This window comes from Melanotaenia boesemani, chromosome 2 (genome assembly GCF_017639745.1).
Source record: "Melanotaenia boesemani isolate fMelBoe1 chromosome 2, fMelBoe1.pri, whole genome shotgun sequence".
NCBI classification, from domain to species: Eukaryota; Metazoa; Chordata; class Actinopteri; order Atheriniformes; family Melanotaeniidae; genus Melanotaenia; species Melanotaenia boesemani.
In genome coordinates this window covers 27,215,687-27,232,112 of record NC_055683.1, presented here as the reverse complement: position 1 = coordinate 27,232,112, position 16,426 = coordinate 27,215,687, and the positions used below count along the sequence as shown (strand labels likewise).

The following is a 16,426-nucleotide window of genomic DNA, read 5'->3' as shown; positions in this document are numbered from 1 at the left end:
TGATAAGTGATATTCTCAAGTTGTTCTCAATTCTGGTATTTGATGGAAAAAAAAGATCCTACGATCTCTGGCCTTTGTCCTCCAAACATAAAACCACTTCTACTGGTAAACAAACTGTACCATTTATACCACTTTTCTAGTCATTTACCACGTTCAGTGCTTAAATGTAAAGGCTAAATTCACCCATATGATCATGCAGCACCTTTTATTCTCCACATTTATTTATAAATGCTGATAAACACAATTTTGTAGTTAAAGATCTTTCCCAAGAAAAGTCAAGGAGTACAAACCTTTTTGTTGGATAACATGCACTAGTTCCTGAGCCACATGTTTTCTTCTATTTTTCTTTTTTTTTTTTAGCATTTACCATCTGGTATTCCATGATTGTGCTGCAATAACAGTAGATAAAGAACAATTTAATCTGTAAACTGGTAACTGTAAGTGCCATTTATGAGGGCAAATACAAAGTCAAATACTTAATTTGGAGCTGTGACAAATTAAGCAATTTGGAAAATGTTTGCACACCAACTTGCATAGCAAAATGATGAAACCTCTTGTAAAACCCATTTAAAGATTTCACATTGATAAAAGAAGGTTGGGAGGTGGCATTTTAATGATCCCACAAAAAAAGGAAAATGACACATGACATTCAAGTATCTTAGAATGAAACTAGAAGCACTCAGAGATCTCAGTCATCAGCCAAGCCATAGGGTCACTCACCTGCAAAAACCCCAAAAGACCCAACAGCCCACAGAGTACCAACCCTGTGCCAACACTCTTATGCACGCTTCACACTAATATCACTATCTGTTTCCATCATCATGATAGATGCTGCATCTTATTGAGAATCCTTGACCCCAGAAACATACACTTAGACATCAAGATGAAGCAAATGGGTATAATAGTCTTAATGTTATCAGATCCAGATCCAGGATATCAACGTAATCGGGGTCAAACAACATTGCATTATAACATCCACCATGATGTCATCTTGTAATTTTTTTTACAATAATTCTGGGCATCATCTGTTGAGTTAGAAGTTTTTATGACAAAATTATCCCTATCTCCCAATAGGAAAGCATCCTTTATAAAAAAAAAATCCTGGATTCAGAGTTGTGTTGCTAACAGATAGACACCAGACTGACAGACAGACAAATCAACATCACTGAAAACATTCCCTCTGCATAGCCTAATAATGGGCAATTTGTATAATTATTATTTCAAACATTTTATAAAGCTGTAAATTTCACTTTCCATTTGCATGACCCATTGTTATTATGCCCTAATTTTAGAGTCACCAGTCAGGATGAATTGGCTGCGCCGCAGACGTGCTCTGATGCATTCCAACAAACGCAGTCAGAATTAGGACGCGTTAAGTCAAACCCATGAGGAGACACTGAGCTGAAATGTAAAAATGTGACAGATTTGTTGATGCAAAGCTGCTTCTGTCTCTCTCTTAATAGATAAAAGTGGGCGAGGAAAAGATTTCTCTCTCATTCAGAAAGTGAACAATAGATATGGAAATGTTGAGTTTAAAGAATTAACACAATATTTAATTGCAAATAGAAATATTAGAAGCAAATGCAACATTTTGTTCTAAAGACTGAGCTCATGTTTACAATATATCCACAAAATACATGGATAGGAAAGCAAATCTTTAAATGGTCAATCAGTGAGGTGCAATTTAGTAAGAACTAACTTTATATTTATCAATCATCCACATGCTGATCAACCCACTATGACTATTTAACTACTAGTCAGTTTGATTCCTATTGAACCTTTTCTTTTGTTCTTTGTTGTTGAGTGTTTACAATTTGGGCAAAAGATGTTCTCTCTTTTCCCTGACTAGACTTTCACCTTCCCCATAAACCTATGAGCATGATCCCTTTGTTTTGTGTAAAATCAATGTTTTCTGGCCTGAAATAAGAAGATTACCCTGGCACCTGTCTCATCCTCCTCCGAATTTTCAGCATGCTTGCACCAGATCAGGCTCTTGCTTGAACTCATGCTCTTATGTATCCAAATCATGTCTCTGCTGCTGAGAGAAATCAGGTCATTTCTGCACTGTGGAATCATGTGTCAGAAATCACTTTATAATTCCCTGATCATGTGAAAAGGTCTGCTGAGAAATGGTTGTCTGCATGGTCTGATAGGGCTTTTATTTTCGTTAAAACCATTGTTTATACAATAGTTATAAGGCTCTACCAATCCCCTCGTTTGTCAGTATTATAAATCCCATGACTAATTTGCCAATGAATGAATTATTCTCCACAATATTCCATAATATCCTAAAATGTTTTGATGATTCATGAAGAAAAAGTAATCAGAAAATAGAAGAATTTATTTTAGACAGCTACCATTAATAGGTCCATATTGGTTCCTACATTGTGCAGTGTATACATGTTGACATTGGACATTAATAGATGCGATTAGTTTATTTACAATGGGCATTTCCCATGCAATCCTTTGTAAAAATCTGCATGTTCAGCATGTTGTAACAAACATAACAGACTCATGTGTGTCTTTTTAGCATTAGACACAGTTTCAGAAATCAAATGAATGCTTTGCTTCCCTGTAACATGTTGACACACATCATGTGACAATCTGTAGTGATGGTTTTATACATAATACCTCTGTTCCGTTTTTTTCCATCCATAGATTGGACTTTTCGTAAAATAAGACTGCAATATATAAATATAATACAAGCTGTCATAATCTTTTGCCATTTGCAAGAGGCCAATTTCATAATTAGTTAAGAAATTCTAAAAGAAATACACTTCAGTTTTGTTACTGTTATGAAACTCAACATCACCTGGATTTACAATTATTCTTTAGTAACCCAATGAAGTTGAGTTATTGCTTTTTTAGCTGATCATTTTTTATAGCATAAATTTTATGTGGTTGCAATATCATCTTATTAGAACCAAGCCGGTTTGTGCATTTGGTAATTTCCCGTGAAAAAGACAACAGCAAACGTATGCATATGATGACAGTTACTCAATCACAGTGACATGAGCACCAGCACACAATCAACATCCTCAGACTACTATAAAGGTGCCACAATGCTTTAATGTGATTCATAACATTGTCACTAGTGATGTTTGGAAACTGTTGAGCTTGAAGCTGATTGATATAAATATCTGGTAAACAAAATGAGACAAGTACATATAGTAAACACATACTGCAGCTCCAACAATGACTAGGCAGAGTGAGAAAGTCAAAGGCAGCCGAGGGCCACAGTGAGCACTAGTGCCTCCCTCCAAGTCAGAGTCCACTCCTCACTATCAGTTCATCCTTTGTCAAACATTTATTCCATCAGAGTTGGTTTTCTGTTGTCCAGTCTCAGCAAGCCAAGTGGTCCATACTCTATATGGATCTAAGGTGGTTGTTTTTCATAAAGCTCTCATGATAAACAATAATACAGTATTTTTAAAACAAGGATTTTTTTCAGAACTTTCAGTTCTCTTCTACCTTGTTTATATGGTTGATCATTCAAATAAATTTACCAAAGCAATGCACAAAAATCCTCAAATGATTGTCTTTCCATAAAATACAGATTACATAGATTGACCAACCACACGCGCTAAACACAGTCATACATACACACTCTTCACAGAGGAGAAAGCACTATTAAAGATGCCTGCAATGCTTAATATTGAGCAAAGACTCTGTCTGTAAGACAGAACAAAAGATTAAAATTAAATAAAAAAAAAGAACAAATTACAAATAAACCAACAACTAAATCAAAGACTCGTCCTCAGGGTCCTGTTGTTATATGAAGGAAAGCTGTGTGTCAAACAAAAGAGGAGAAGCCTGCGGTAGGTGCCTGAGCGGCACAGCCCAGGCTGCTGGGGGGCCGGTAGAGGGTGCTGTGCTGGCTGGGGGGTTCGGAGGACAGCAGGGAGGGGGTGGGAGTCCGGCTTCCCTTCGGCCTGAACATAGTGCCCTGACCCTGGCACTGGGGCTGTGGGGATGGGGCACTCTGGGGGACGAGAGGAGGTAGAGGGGGCACGGGCGGTGGGTGCTGGCGGGACTCTTGTTCCACCAGGGGCTCGGGCTGGGAGTAGCCGTACGCAGGCGGACGAGAGACGCCCTTCTGCTGGCGCCGCCAGGAGTTGTAGTAAGTGGGGTCGCTGATGTAGTGGTTGACAAAGGAGTGGGTCTTCTGCCGGCTCTGATCCATTTCATATTCGCTGTCGCTGCCCTGTGAGCCAGTCACCACAAAAATGAATTACTTGGATTGTTAAAAATTTACCACATAGTGTAATGACAGCTACATTTTCACACTCTTATATCAGGGCTAATTCTATTCTGAATATTGTGCAGTTTATTACCAAACCACACAATACTAAGTCAACACAGCAGGAAACCTCTACTCACAACTCTAAATCTATTACTGCTTGAAAAATTCTATAAGGGCTTATAATCACTTCTAGTGACAATCTGTCAGACACACTGTAGGGGCTCACCCATATCTCTGTGGAGTACAAATATAAGTGCACACAAGAGTGTCCTGGACAGAGATAATATTTATAGGATTAGTTTGCTTTTCTTGTAATATGAAGCCATCAGTTTGGTAAGTTACAGATGCTTGAGTTGATGAATCTTCCCGCTGCTCCACTACAGTGTACTTGCTGAGAAATATAAACAGTTAAAAAAAAAAGAAAAAGAAAAAAAGCTGCAAATTACTCTTTGAGACAACATTAAACATTTGGCACAATGGCGTGCCTGACAACCGCTCGCTCATCGACTCTATTGAGATACTCCAGCTTAGCAGATGTTGAAGCACCATTTATTTAGACAAGTGGCAGGTAAACAGTGGGAGGCTATGCAGAGGAAAAGAATAACACCAGGTTTTGTCTCTAGGGTGAGTCTTGTTTGTTCAAACTGGCTTGAACAATGTTTTGACTGTGCAGGTACCAGATAAATTGGTCAGGGAAGACCCTGCACAAGTGAAAAAAGACTTTTATGTCCATCTATACCCTTTGATACCTCTTTTTATCTATCCCACATATGACACAATAAGCTCAGACCTTCTAAACGAACACACTATTCTGGTTTTTGAAAAATGTATTAGTTTTGAAAGGATTTCAGTACACATGCGATATGAGAAAGAGCTGCATACTTCCATCCTCTTTCAGAAGTCAGCATTAAAAGATTTTGAGATGTCAGATATGACTAAGCTATGCTAATAGAGGATATTTAATTTTGAGCCGATTCACTTGAGACAGATTGTCTTGAAAATTGTCATTAATTTATCCCCGGAAACATTCCCTTTTAATTAGGCAGCTGTCTACTTTTTACATGTAGCAATGCAGTGATTATGAGTAAAAAAAGGCTTGAGGATAGACAGTGAGTGTGACACAAGTAGCGGAAAGTGAATAAAAGAAGTATTTCTTTGGTTGGAAAGGTGCCAACTTTGCCTTAAAGGACTTTGTCACTTTGATATATTCAAAACAGTTCAGTTCTACTTTTTAATTCAAGTTTGTTGCTGATTCCAGTCAAAGGTTAGGCATATAAGCTGTAAGCTAAAGTCAGTGCTTACCTGAGAGTCAGATATCTCTGAGGGTTTTTCGGTCAGACTGCTGCTCTCAGCGGGGATCAGGTCATTATACTTATTGCTGACATCCTCATCAGAGTAGTGCAGACTTCCAGGACTAGGTCTTGGAGGTGATCTGAACAAAATAAAGAAAAGAAGAATATGTATTATAAAATGGCTGTGCGTCAGAAAAAAGCTAAAAGATTAATAAAAAATAAAAAGAAATCTAACAGATTTTCTAGAGCTCTCACTTTTAGCAGAGCTTGGCCAGGTCTGTGACTAATCCCAAATAGACAACTAATGAAAGCCTGAAGAATAGTTTGAAAATGAAAACTCTTTCCAATAAAACCAAAAAGAAGAGATTGAGTGCATTGATGATGAAAAAAAAAAAAAAAAAGAAAAAACATTTTAAAATGCACAGAATGGGCAATCTGTACACACAAATACACAATACAGAAAGCAAAAGTAATTGGTCTAGTTCCCTCTAATCTTCAAAGGCTCAGCTAAGAACAATCAAAGGGCAAGGTCAGCTCACTTCAACCATTATAAGATGCACAAACAGGATCCTGCACAATATATATATATATTTACTTCTTCATAAAAAGACTCTTTGTGGTGATTCGGGCTGAATGATTGTGCAGGATGAGTCAATAAAAGATTTAGAATTCCTGCAGAAAAGCTGGGTAACTAAGCTCCACAAATAGTTTTTATAAGAGGGCCCAGTCAAGCAAAAAGACCCCTAGCTTCTTCTAGCTCCTATGATTAATTCCATGCAGTGAAGAAGGGAGAAACATCTGTGGACGCAATAATTTTTTTTCTTCTTCTGAAGTTATGACTGCTGCTGTGTTCAAGGTCTGCTGAGATTGAATTGGACGGTCGGAGAAACTAAAACTGGACTGCTACCTCATCACTGAGCAACATCAGTGGGACCAAGGCTAATACAACATTGAGAGGAGAGTTTGTTTAGTTGGTTTTATAAAATAAAGTAAAATAATGCTTTAAAGTAGGAATGGCATGAAAGCAAATGTTTAAATGATCTGAAATGGAAAACACCGTGTGTGTGGGGGCAGAGCAGACAAGCGTAAAACCCTGTGATGTCAAGTTTAATATTAAGGCATGAAAGCAGAAAACCTTGACAACTTCTGGAATAAAAATTAATATGTACTGAGCTATACATGCAAGCGCTAAATCACCAGGAAAGCCAAGAGCAAGCTTACAAAACACAAGATGACAACGGCCATGAAAGCGTTGACACAACAAGTGCACATCTCCTTTTAGTTAAAGGGGATAACGTGAGAGGGCGGACTTGGTTGTGGTGGTGGGGGGGTAAAAATTTACATTTAGAGAAGGTTGAGTCAGATATTAAAACGATGTGGCCATATGAGTGTAGAGGAGGAGGGGCAACGGCCCCTGAGCTATGAATTATTTAGGAGCACTGTATTCTCTCCCTTGCCTTATCTGTCTAATTTATCCTTCTTTCCTTCATCCTTTCAAACATCCCGTATGGAGCCTACCCACTCTTCCTTCTTCATTAGCAAACAGTGTGGACCAGATTTGACTTCTTCAAAGAGAGGGAGCAACTCAAGGTTCTTTGATAAAAATCTTGGCCTCCTTGGTCAGGCAAAGCAGAGCAGATTAACCTGCCTTTTAATGCACCCCCCTGTACATTCCACCATAATGTGCACACTAAAAAAAGTTTTTATGCTGTGCCTACAAGCCGATGATCACTCATTACGCTGTGACCCAGGTCTCTAAACAAGTTTGTCCTGTTGCAGAATCTGTGGTATTCCTTTTATCTAATATTTACTTATACATTACCAAAGAGATAGGCCTACACCAGGACTTTATGTTGCGGCTCTCATAGCGCTGAAAATCAGGGTCAAGGCTGAAGAAAAACATCCAGTTCTGACCCATAAGGTCTCTTTGTCTAAAGCGGAGATGGACAAAGAAAGAGAACGGGCAGACACTGTGGAATGCTAATCAGCTGGTATTGTGTTGTCCCCTTATATAGATTGCTGCTTCCACAAACACTGAATATAAATGAGGTGAGAAGAGTCGGCTCAAATCAGCAGCAGGACTCTTCGAGGGTCAATACAATCTCTCAAGACTAACACATAACACAATGCTGAATGCTTAATTCTCCTCAGCTTTATGGGTAAGACACTAAACATGAAAAGGAAACACAAGCTAGTTAAGATATTTGAGAAGTGGACAGCAAGAGATTAAAGCAATCGTCCACTGGGTACCACAGCAGTGTGTATACAGTGAAATCAACTCACCGGGTGTAGATGCCATTTTTGCGGCAGAAGGAGTTTTTCACTGAGAGACGTCTGTTGTTAAGCTCCAAGGCTGGAAAGCGTCCCTCATCCAGGCGCACCATCTCTCCATGGGTCAGAGGCATTGCTGTGCAGTTGGAGTGGTTACCTGGATAGGAATGTGAAAACGACATTAAGTGGTTTATGGTGATGGTGGTTATGTATGATTTATGATCTTCAAGCAAATCCAGAATCCAAGTTTAATGTTTTTTAGTTGTCGCTCACATTTAATGTTCACCAGGACAGCAAACATTCAACCGATCAAAACAAAAATCATTCCCCTCCATGGGTGGTGATCATTAGCATTTATGTTCTTGTTCTGATTTACTTAGTTTCTGTGTAATTTATGAATTAGTATTCTTTTTTTACCTTAGTTTAAGCTTTACTTCCTGCTCCCTAGAGTATTTTGTTTATTTCTGCCCTTGTCTCACAGGTTGGTTCAGTTACTGATTACAATTCATCTGTTTTGTGTCAACAAATGACAATATTCAGTTAGGGACTGGGATGTCACAAATCATATCACTAAAGCATTCACACTTAGGGACGGATAACCATTAACTGAATAGATTGGTTTGATTAAGATCTGGTTCATTTGTCTGTAACCTTCAAACATGTCTGCAGTGTAAAAATCTGTTATAGTCATGACCACCATTGGTACATATACTACCAGGTTTCCTCTTTTCTATTTCAGATTCTTGTCAATATTTCCTTTTGTGTTTACTTTTATTCTTCTTGAAAAGTCTTTTTTCTGCTTTGTTTGCTACTGTATTTTGGATCTGTGTTATTGGACACTCTTTTCTTCCGTTCAATAAACCTTATTTTCTTTAACTGACTTCCTCCACTATGTGAGCCTGCAAGTCCTCCACTGTTAAACATGTAACAAGATTCCCTGTACATTTATAAAACAATGTTTGAACAATCTTAAGAGGTATTTAGACGTAATATAAGTGTTTTTCTGAATAGAAAAGACAGCAGACACTATCTTAATCAGATCCTTCTTTGGTTATACTATATATTTCTCTTGACTGCATCACATGATTATCATAGGCAGTCATCAGTTTACAATCCTGACTACAACTAGGACAGAGCAGTCTTACAGCTGGGGAAATTGGGAAGGGGTTGGGCAGAACATAAAACTGCCTGTGTTCTTATACAAAAACAATCTTCTTCTGTGCTGATCTCTTTGAGTCCTGATGCCATTTCAGGCTTTTTAAGACCCTACTCCTTTCTTTCTAAGTACCGGTACTATTTTTATATCCTTGTCTGACCTTAGTGTGACTGGATGACAAGACTGTGTCAAAAAAATAAGCCCCCAGACGCTATTCGTGTTACTGTTACTTACTGACAATAAATAATTAACAATAATGGTATATCTACTAACCCTGATTAACTTGTTCTTCTGTGACAAATGAGTTTCTAGGAGGAGTGGCGTCAGCTGGGATAATTGAGAATCTTGCAAATTGGCCCCTTCACACAGTGGTATGGGAGCCACTTGTGCTGTAGATATATAATTACTCTCAGTATAATAAATGACCCCGACATTAAATCCCTTCCAAGCCATTTATCCTGGTATCGATCCTCACTGCAGTTCGACTCGGACAATAATATTTGTCTGTTTCCGTTGCTTTAACCTTTACTCTTTCTTTACCCTGTCAGCCAGACAGTGTTGGGAAATCTAGATAACTTGTCTCATTGTGAGAGCCTTCACACTCTTATTCTTCAAAATAGACTTCAGATGCTCAGTCATTAAAAGTTTCAATTCTCTGCAGACTTTTACCATGAGGAAGACAAATTTTACTCAACAGCTTAAGTTGCACAAATAGACTGAAATGTTATCAGTATTCAGTAGTCAGTGGTGTTTCCTACCTGAGTCAGCTTTTTTGGTGTATTTTTTACTCTGGCCTCGGATAATGAGGATGAAAACAAGAAGGAGGATGAAGATGAGGCCAACTAGAGCAATAACCACCAAGAACCACCACTCTTCATAAAAAGGAGACACTTTCTGAGCTGAAAACAAAAGAGAATGAGATATATTAATTACAAAATCTAGTATATCTTCTATAATTGCACCAAAGTTATGTGAAAATCTTCATTTGTAAGTACAATTAACCTGATATGGAAGGGGATGGGGCGCTGGGGGAGCCATAGCCATAATCGTTGACAGCAATTACTCGAAAGTCATAGGTGACACCTTCTCGTAGCATGTCTAGATTAAGTGTGTAGGATGTCACTTCTTTTGGAATATCTTTGATAAGAATATCCCACAATCCTTCATCTAAAAGCATATATGAGAAAATGTCAACAACACAAAGCTTTAGGTTGCACTGAGACGGAGTAGTTTAAATTCAAGATGCCGTGTCTCACCAGAAGGTCTGGCCTCGATGACGTATCGTGTGATGGGTGCACGGCCCTGATCACCACTTGTCCAATGCAGTGTGAGGGCAGAGCCATATCGAGAAATAAAGGGTTCTCCAGGAGGGCCTGGAGCGCCTTAGGAAAACAAAAAAAAGGCGAATTTGGTTTGACAAAATGCCCCAAAGGCTCCACCAAAGACAGTATCATTTACACAAGAAATATAAGCAGTAACACAAAAGAGTTTTAGAGAGTCACACCTTCTCCAGGCCCAGTGGTGATGTTGGCCTCCACCTCGGGTCCGTAGGTTAGCGTTTTAGCCCGAATGCGAAAGTTATATGTGACTCCATCAGCCAGGTCTTTGATCTTCATCCACAGAGGAGCGCTGCCCTTCACATCTACAGTCACTATCTTACTGACACCTGGAGTGCGAGGAGAGGAGTCTGTACAGGAAACACTAAGACTCTAGATACTGCTTTCTACAAGCGACAAATAGCCAAGTTTTATCGCAAAACAGCAGACATGGGCATGGACAAAACCAGACAGACAACTACGGATGCACACATACTGCATTTGGACATAAAATTGAACATGTTTTCTAATCCCGCAGCCTTTTAGTTGTCAAGAGTATACCAATTGATATTTAATGTGTTTACTGCTTTGTTCTTTTTGCACTGAGTCTGTTTGCAAAGTAGCCAAGGGACTACAGCAGCCTCAGTCCAGCATTCCAACTCTGCTCCCAATTACTTGACAATCTGGTCAAGGCAACAACACTTAGCCAGCTATTAACCATGTTTCTCTTAGTGAAAGATGAAGCTGTGCAAAGTCTCACAAGAGCATTCCAGCATAGTTTATCAGCCTTGCCATATATGTTACTGCAGGGCCTATACCCATCTGTAACAAATTAGAGCACCAGCTTAAGCAGCATGAGTTTAAAAAGAATATGGTTAAGAGGCTAGAGGTTGTAAATCACTGTCTGAGAAAGCCAACTGAGGAATGTCAAGAGACGGCAGAGTTATTAAACTGCAGGCAGAGTTTCTCACCGTCGACTGGAGTGCAGGGCTCATAAACCAGGCGGTAGCCTTCGATGATACCATTGGCCTGTTTGGGCTCTCCCCAGGACACATTGACCGAGGTGGTGGTCAGCTCACTGAAGTGGATGTAGCTGGGAGCACTTGGTGCTTTTGGTGAAGAAAGGGGGAGAAGATGTGATGACAGATTTCTTCACAGTGTTGAGATAAAACATTGCATACACAGCTGCAAACCTACCATGAGCTGACCTGAATATGTCATCCAATGCTTAATAATCTTTTGTTAGAATTATTTTTACCTTTGCAAATTATTAGTAAAAATGTTTTTTCTTTTACATAATATGATACCTTAAAACAAAAAAAGGTTAAAAAATATCTATGTAATCCATGAAACAATGCTAGAAAAGAAAGAAAATAAATCCAACACAGCTAAGTAGACCTACACACTAGTGCTCAGCAGAAGGAACCAGAATCTTCATTTGTGCTAAATGAAACAAATCAAGATGTTATTTTTAAATGTTCATGATCAGAGCAGCAAACCTAAATATTTTGTAATTAAATATTTTGTGAGGTTTGCACAAGTTTTTGGAAAAAAGGGATTTCTATGCAGTAAAAGTAGACAAACAAAAGTTTGCAAAAATCATTCTGTGACCTTGAGTGAGAGCTGTGAGAATTCTGCCCACTGACCCAACCCAGATCCAGCTAAGTGTCAGTATTTAACCACAATTCTGCATAAAATATCACAAAAGCTTGTGTTGGCTCATTTCCCAGGACCCTGTGGTGCAAAGAGCCAAAATTCCTGCCTGTGTTTTTAAGTTCTCAGCACTTTGCATGCCTTGCCAATGTCATAGCGTCAAGGGGGGGCAGCAAAGACTAGAGACATTCATATTGTAAACCATTTCTGTGCTGAAACCACAGAGAAGGGACACTCGCTAGTTCGTAAACACAGACGTCTTTGTGTAGTTGTGGCCAAAAAAGACTAATCTACATGTGTCCCTCGCACTTTGTATTCTCTGCTCCTCCGCTGTCATTTGGCTTCCACCCCAGTGGCGTGTACGGAAGGAGGTGCCAAAATGACTCTGATTACCAAAGCAATATCTCAAGGGATGAAACAATACTCCTTCATAAAAAAATCTTGCTGAGTACAAGGAGCAGGTCTTATATTATCTGTCTTAAAGCTATTGTAACAACTGCAGTTAAATTAGCAGTTTTGTGGTGACTCAAGATAAAAGCACTTATCAGTTATTCTTTTGTAGACACCTTTTATGGCTGAGGGGATGATTAATCTTCATACATTACTGTTGAGAACCATAAACACTGGGTTAATAAGGAGAGGGAGTATCATTCTGTAATTGACAGAAGGGAACAGACTGTGCAAAGTTAGCAAGGTTAAAGAAATATGAGGTTGCAGTGCTACAAGGACTTGGCATAAGTTATGGCTGTAAGGTAAATGCTTTTGAAGGATCTTATCCACATCTGGATTTTGCACCTGCTTGCTGAGTGCGCCCTCTGGTGGGCAAGGAACGGGGCCCGTCCCCTGCAGCATTGAAGGCTGCCACGCTGATCATGTAGGTGGTGTAGCCTGTCAGGTTTTTAAGCTTCACCCCGAGCTCTGGTAGAAACAGAGTGCGCAGGCGCTCCGTCTCATTCTGGAGCTGGAACTCCCAGAAATAAATCTACAGACAGAAAAAGAAAGAGATTTGAATGTAGAAATCAAGATGATTTTACAGAAAATAGACAAAAAGAGAGATGTCATGTAAATGTTATTCATTTTTTGGTAAAACATTAAAAAAAAATGTCCATCATTAATACCTTGTAACCCTGTATGTCTCCATTCTGAGCATCTAGAGGAGGTGGGTCCCATGTAACATCCAGCTGAGTCGCTGTTGAAGATTGCACCACCACATTTTGGGGAGGGGCTGTTGGGACTAGAACAACATATTTTATATAATAAGGTTCATATTGTTAAACACTTAAGACATAAAGTGCAAGAATAAGTAGACTAACACATGCTGCTCAGTGAGAAAAAAAACCTACCTGCCTCCCCTACAAACACTTCTTGTGGTGCGCTGCTAGGACCCTCCCCCACAGCGTTATACACGCTGAGACGGATCTCATAGCGCTTGTGTTTACTCAAATCTGCAAGGTGAGCGCACATAGCAGCAGGGCAATAGAAGAGTTACGATAAAAGAGCACAAAGAAATTCATCCAGGGAGAGACAGAGTTGCAGTGATGCCCGTGGCAAAACAACATCAGAAACAGAGCAGAAAAGACAGAGTTGGAATTATAATGCACACTGATGGAAAGATGGGATTGTTGTGGGGACATGTGGGAAGATTTGTCAGTGATTAAAAGGAAGAAAAACATATTGGAATAATGACAATGCAGCTTGGAGAGATTAAAGTCATATCCGCATGATAATGAAAATATGTGGTGGCTGCTTAGTGGCTTCAGCTGAGTGGGAGGATGGAGCGCACTCTTGCTGTATATTACAGTAGAAATGTCCTACTTTTGTGGAAACAAAATATCGCACATAACATGCAAAAAAAATAAAAAAATAAAAAAGGACAGTGATAAAAAAAGAGGCATAAAGGGAGATGTGAGACTTACTGTCCAGTTCATATTGGGTTAGAGATGATTCACTCAAGTTTCTGACGCTGTATGGAGCTGAGAGTTGGGATAAAAATGGTGCAAAGAATTAAAAAAAAGAGTGGCGATGTTGAGTGCAATTTTTTCGGTTTCTCGAAAAACACATTATATTTAAGTATATTTAAAACCAGTAGCAGCAACATATGAATAAACTATTAAACAGTAAACTCACCTGTGAGATCAGCCCAGTTTGCAGAGGGGCTGTTTACCGTGCGGACAGAGAAGCTGCGTAGTCTATCATAGTGTAACTCCCGATATCTGACCCTGAACCCCAGCAAGACTCCATTTATGTGATCCTCAGAGGGAGGCTAGGAGGAGACAAGTATCCCTTAAAATCCACAATTCAGCAAAAGCAATTAACTATAAGGTATCATAAAAAAAAAAAAAAAAAACTACATTTTTTTCTATTCACACCACTCAACATCAGGCCATTCAGCAGCATACCTGCCAACGGACCAATACTGATGTGGTGGTGTGTGGTGTAACAGATAGTATCGTCGGGGCTTTGTCGGGGGCTGGGGAAAATAAAAAAAACATTGTGTTAGAATAACAATGTACTAGTAGAGAGTAATATGTAATTTAAACAGTCTGGTAGAGAACAGCTTGAGAGCAAACACGTACACTGTTGACGTAAAGTATTCACAGTGAAAATCCAAAGACAAAGCATGAATGTAGAATCATGTTCAAACAGCTACAAAATGCTCTTGGACAAGTCTAACATCAAACACAATTGGAAATTAGATGCATTGTGATTTGTTCAATCTATGCCAATTTTCAGCTTCCATAAGTTCTTACCATCCTGTAATGTAGTGATGGCCTCACTGTCCTCACTGTATTCACTGTCTCCAATATCATTGGTGGCTTTAACTCGGAACTGGTAAGACGTGAACGGCTTTAACCTTTTGAGAAAGGACAAAAAGTATGTTTGTAAGTTTGAATTATACATGTAAATAAATATTACACTTAGGGAGCGGACGTTTTTATTACCTGTCCACGATGTAGGAGTGTGTCTCATGGCTGACAGATGCAGAGTGGACAGTCCAGTTGCTGTCTGGCAGCTCTCTGTACTGAACTGTATAGTAACGAACTGGGGACAGGCCGTCGCTGCCTGGTTCCCATGACAACAGCACTCTGCGCGCCTGGACTTCTTCTTGTGGCACTATGGGACGGCTGGTGGGTTGGGGTCGAGCTGAAGGGCACACACACATACACACAAGCCTTTTCAGCTCAATATTTAGAGGTGAATCAGTCAAAAAACACAATTGCGCTGCGGTTATTTTATACTCACCTCTCTTTTCTGTTGTGACAACCAGCGCCTCAGCAGCCTCCCCCCAACCTTTTCGTGTTTGAGCAGTGAGTCGGAATACATAAACCATTTCTGGTTTCAGTCCAGTTGCTGTGTATTGTCGTGCGCTGGGGCTCAGTACATCTACAGTGGCGGCATTGCTATTTGAAGAGTTTCTTCTGAATGTGATCTGATAAGCTAAGAAGATCAAATCATACATGCAAAGATAAAAAGAAAGGATAAAAAATGTTAAAAAATTAGTCTCAGTTCAACATAAAACATAACTCATAAATGAAAAATAAGGTTCTTACAGGGTGAAGGTTTTTAAATTGAAGCATACAGGAGGTCTTGCATTAGCTGCTGCTTTTTATCTAATTTCATTTGAGTTGAGAATATTTTCACTTTTAATTGGTTTGATTGTATTACAGTTTCTTTTAATCTTTTTTATATTCCACTACTTTTGCTTCCACTTCCTGGCTTTTTAATATCTTGCATGCATCATATGAAGCATTTTAAATTCCAGTCCTGATCTGACAATAATCTCACCCAGTATAATGCCGTTGGGCTGTGCAGGAGGTTGCCAGATGAGCCTCACTGAGGTGGTTCTAACTTCTGGGAACAGGATGCCGACTGGGGGGCCTGGCACTGTTGCACATAAAATGACAAAAAAAGCATTTTTTTAAAAAAAAAACTGTGATTAAAATCTACAATAAAAGGTCAAGTCACAAATAAGATGAGAGAGAAAAAAATGTTTACCATCATCCAAGGTCCTCTCTAGGATGGGCGGTGAGCTGGTCCTTCCATCTCCTATTCGAGTAAAGGCCAGGACCTGGATCTCAAAGAGGACATACTTGCCAAGACCACTCAGCTGGACACTGTGACTAGTGTTGCCCTCAACTGTCCAGAAGTTGGGAGCTATGTCTGAGTCTTTCTCCTTATACACAACCTAAAGGATGCAAGGAATTTATACAGCCTGATGACTTTTGAAGACATTTGTCGCATAAGGAATCTTCTGTAGATGAATGTTATTCTAAGCTATGAACCATTTAAGAGCTGTGACCTTATAGCCCAGGATAAGTCCATTACGGTCAGTTTCTTGGACCTCTCCCCACCGCACAAGGATGCTGCTAGAGGTGGTGGCAAATGCTGATACATTCATGGGGCCGCTGGAAGGCACTGCAGAAGGAGATTGACAACTTTTAAAGCAATTCAAGGATATTTTTGAAAGGTTTGTACTTAAATGTCAGTGTTTTCT

The 16,426-nt window shown here is 39.5% G+C and overlaps 1 protein-coding gene across 2 annotated transcripts in view; it reads right to left on the bottom strand.

The window, feature by feature from the left end:
• Window positions 1–2,323: 2,323 nt before the first annotated feature.
• The window catches only part of sdk2a (sidekick cell adhesion molecule 2a), an 84,649-nt gene continuing 70,546 nt past the window's right edge, over window positions 2,324–16,426 (bottom strand). The window contains exons 26-45 of one of the 2 annotated variants that reach the window (XM_042004966.1): window positions 16,232–16,347; window positions 15,928–16,117; window positions 15,718–15,816; window positions 15,175–15,369; window positions 14,874–15,075; window positions 14,682–14,785; window positions 14,331–14,401; window positions 14,059–14,194; window positions 13,848–13,904; window positions 13,275–13,376; window positions 13,050–13,165; window positions 12,727–12,913; window positions 11,250–11,387; window positions 10,467–10,649; window positions 10,219–10,344; window positions 9,965–10,129; window positions 9,721–9,861; window positions 7,819–7,963; window positions 5,546–5,675; window positions 2,324–4,204 (exon numbers count right to left, since the gene is read on the bottom strand). In XM_042004966.1, the coding sequence (XP_041860900.1) occupies window positions 3,794–4,204; window positions 5,546–5,675; window positions 7,819–7,963; window positions 9,721–9,861; window positions 9,965–10,129; window positions 10,219–10,344; window positions 10,467–10,649; window positions 11,250–11,387; window positions 12,727–12,913; window positions 13,050–13,165; window positions 13,275–13,376; window positions 13,848–13,904; window positions 14,059–14,194; window positions 14,331–14,401; window positions 14,682–14,785; window positions 14,874–15,075; window positions 15,175–15,369; window positions 15,718–15,816; window positions 15,928–16,117; window positions 16,232–16,347 (3,014 nt within the window). In that variant the 3' untranslated portion in view covers window positions 2,324–3,793. The remainder of the gene's footprint in view (window positions 4,205–5,545; window positions 5,676–7,818; window positions 7,964–9,720; window positions 9,862–9,964; window positions 10,130–10,218; window positions 10,345–10,466; window positions 10,650–11,249; window positions 11,388–12,726; window positions 12,914–13,049; window positions 13,166–13,274; window positions 13,377–13,847; window positions 13,905–14,058; window positions 14,195–14,330; window positions 14,402–14,681; window positions 14,786–14,873; window positions 15,076–15,174; window positions 15,370–15,717; window positions 15,817–15,927; window positions 16,118–16,231; window positions 16,348–16,426) is intronic. The other variant, XM_042004973.1, reaches the window with a different exon arrangement.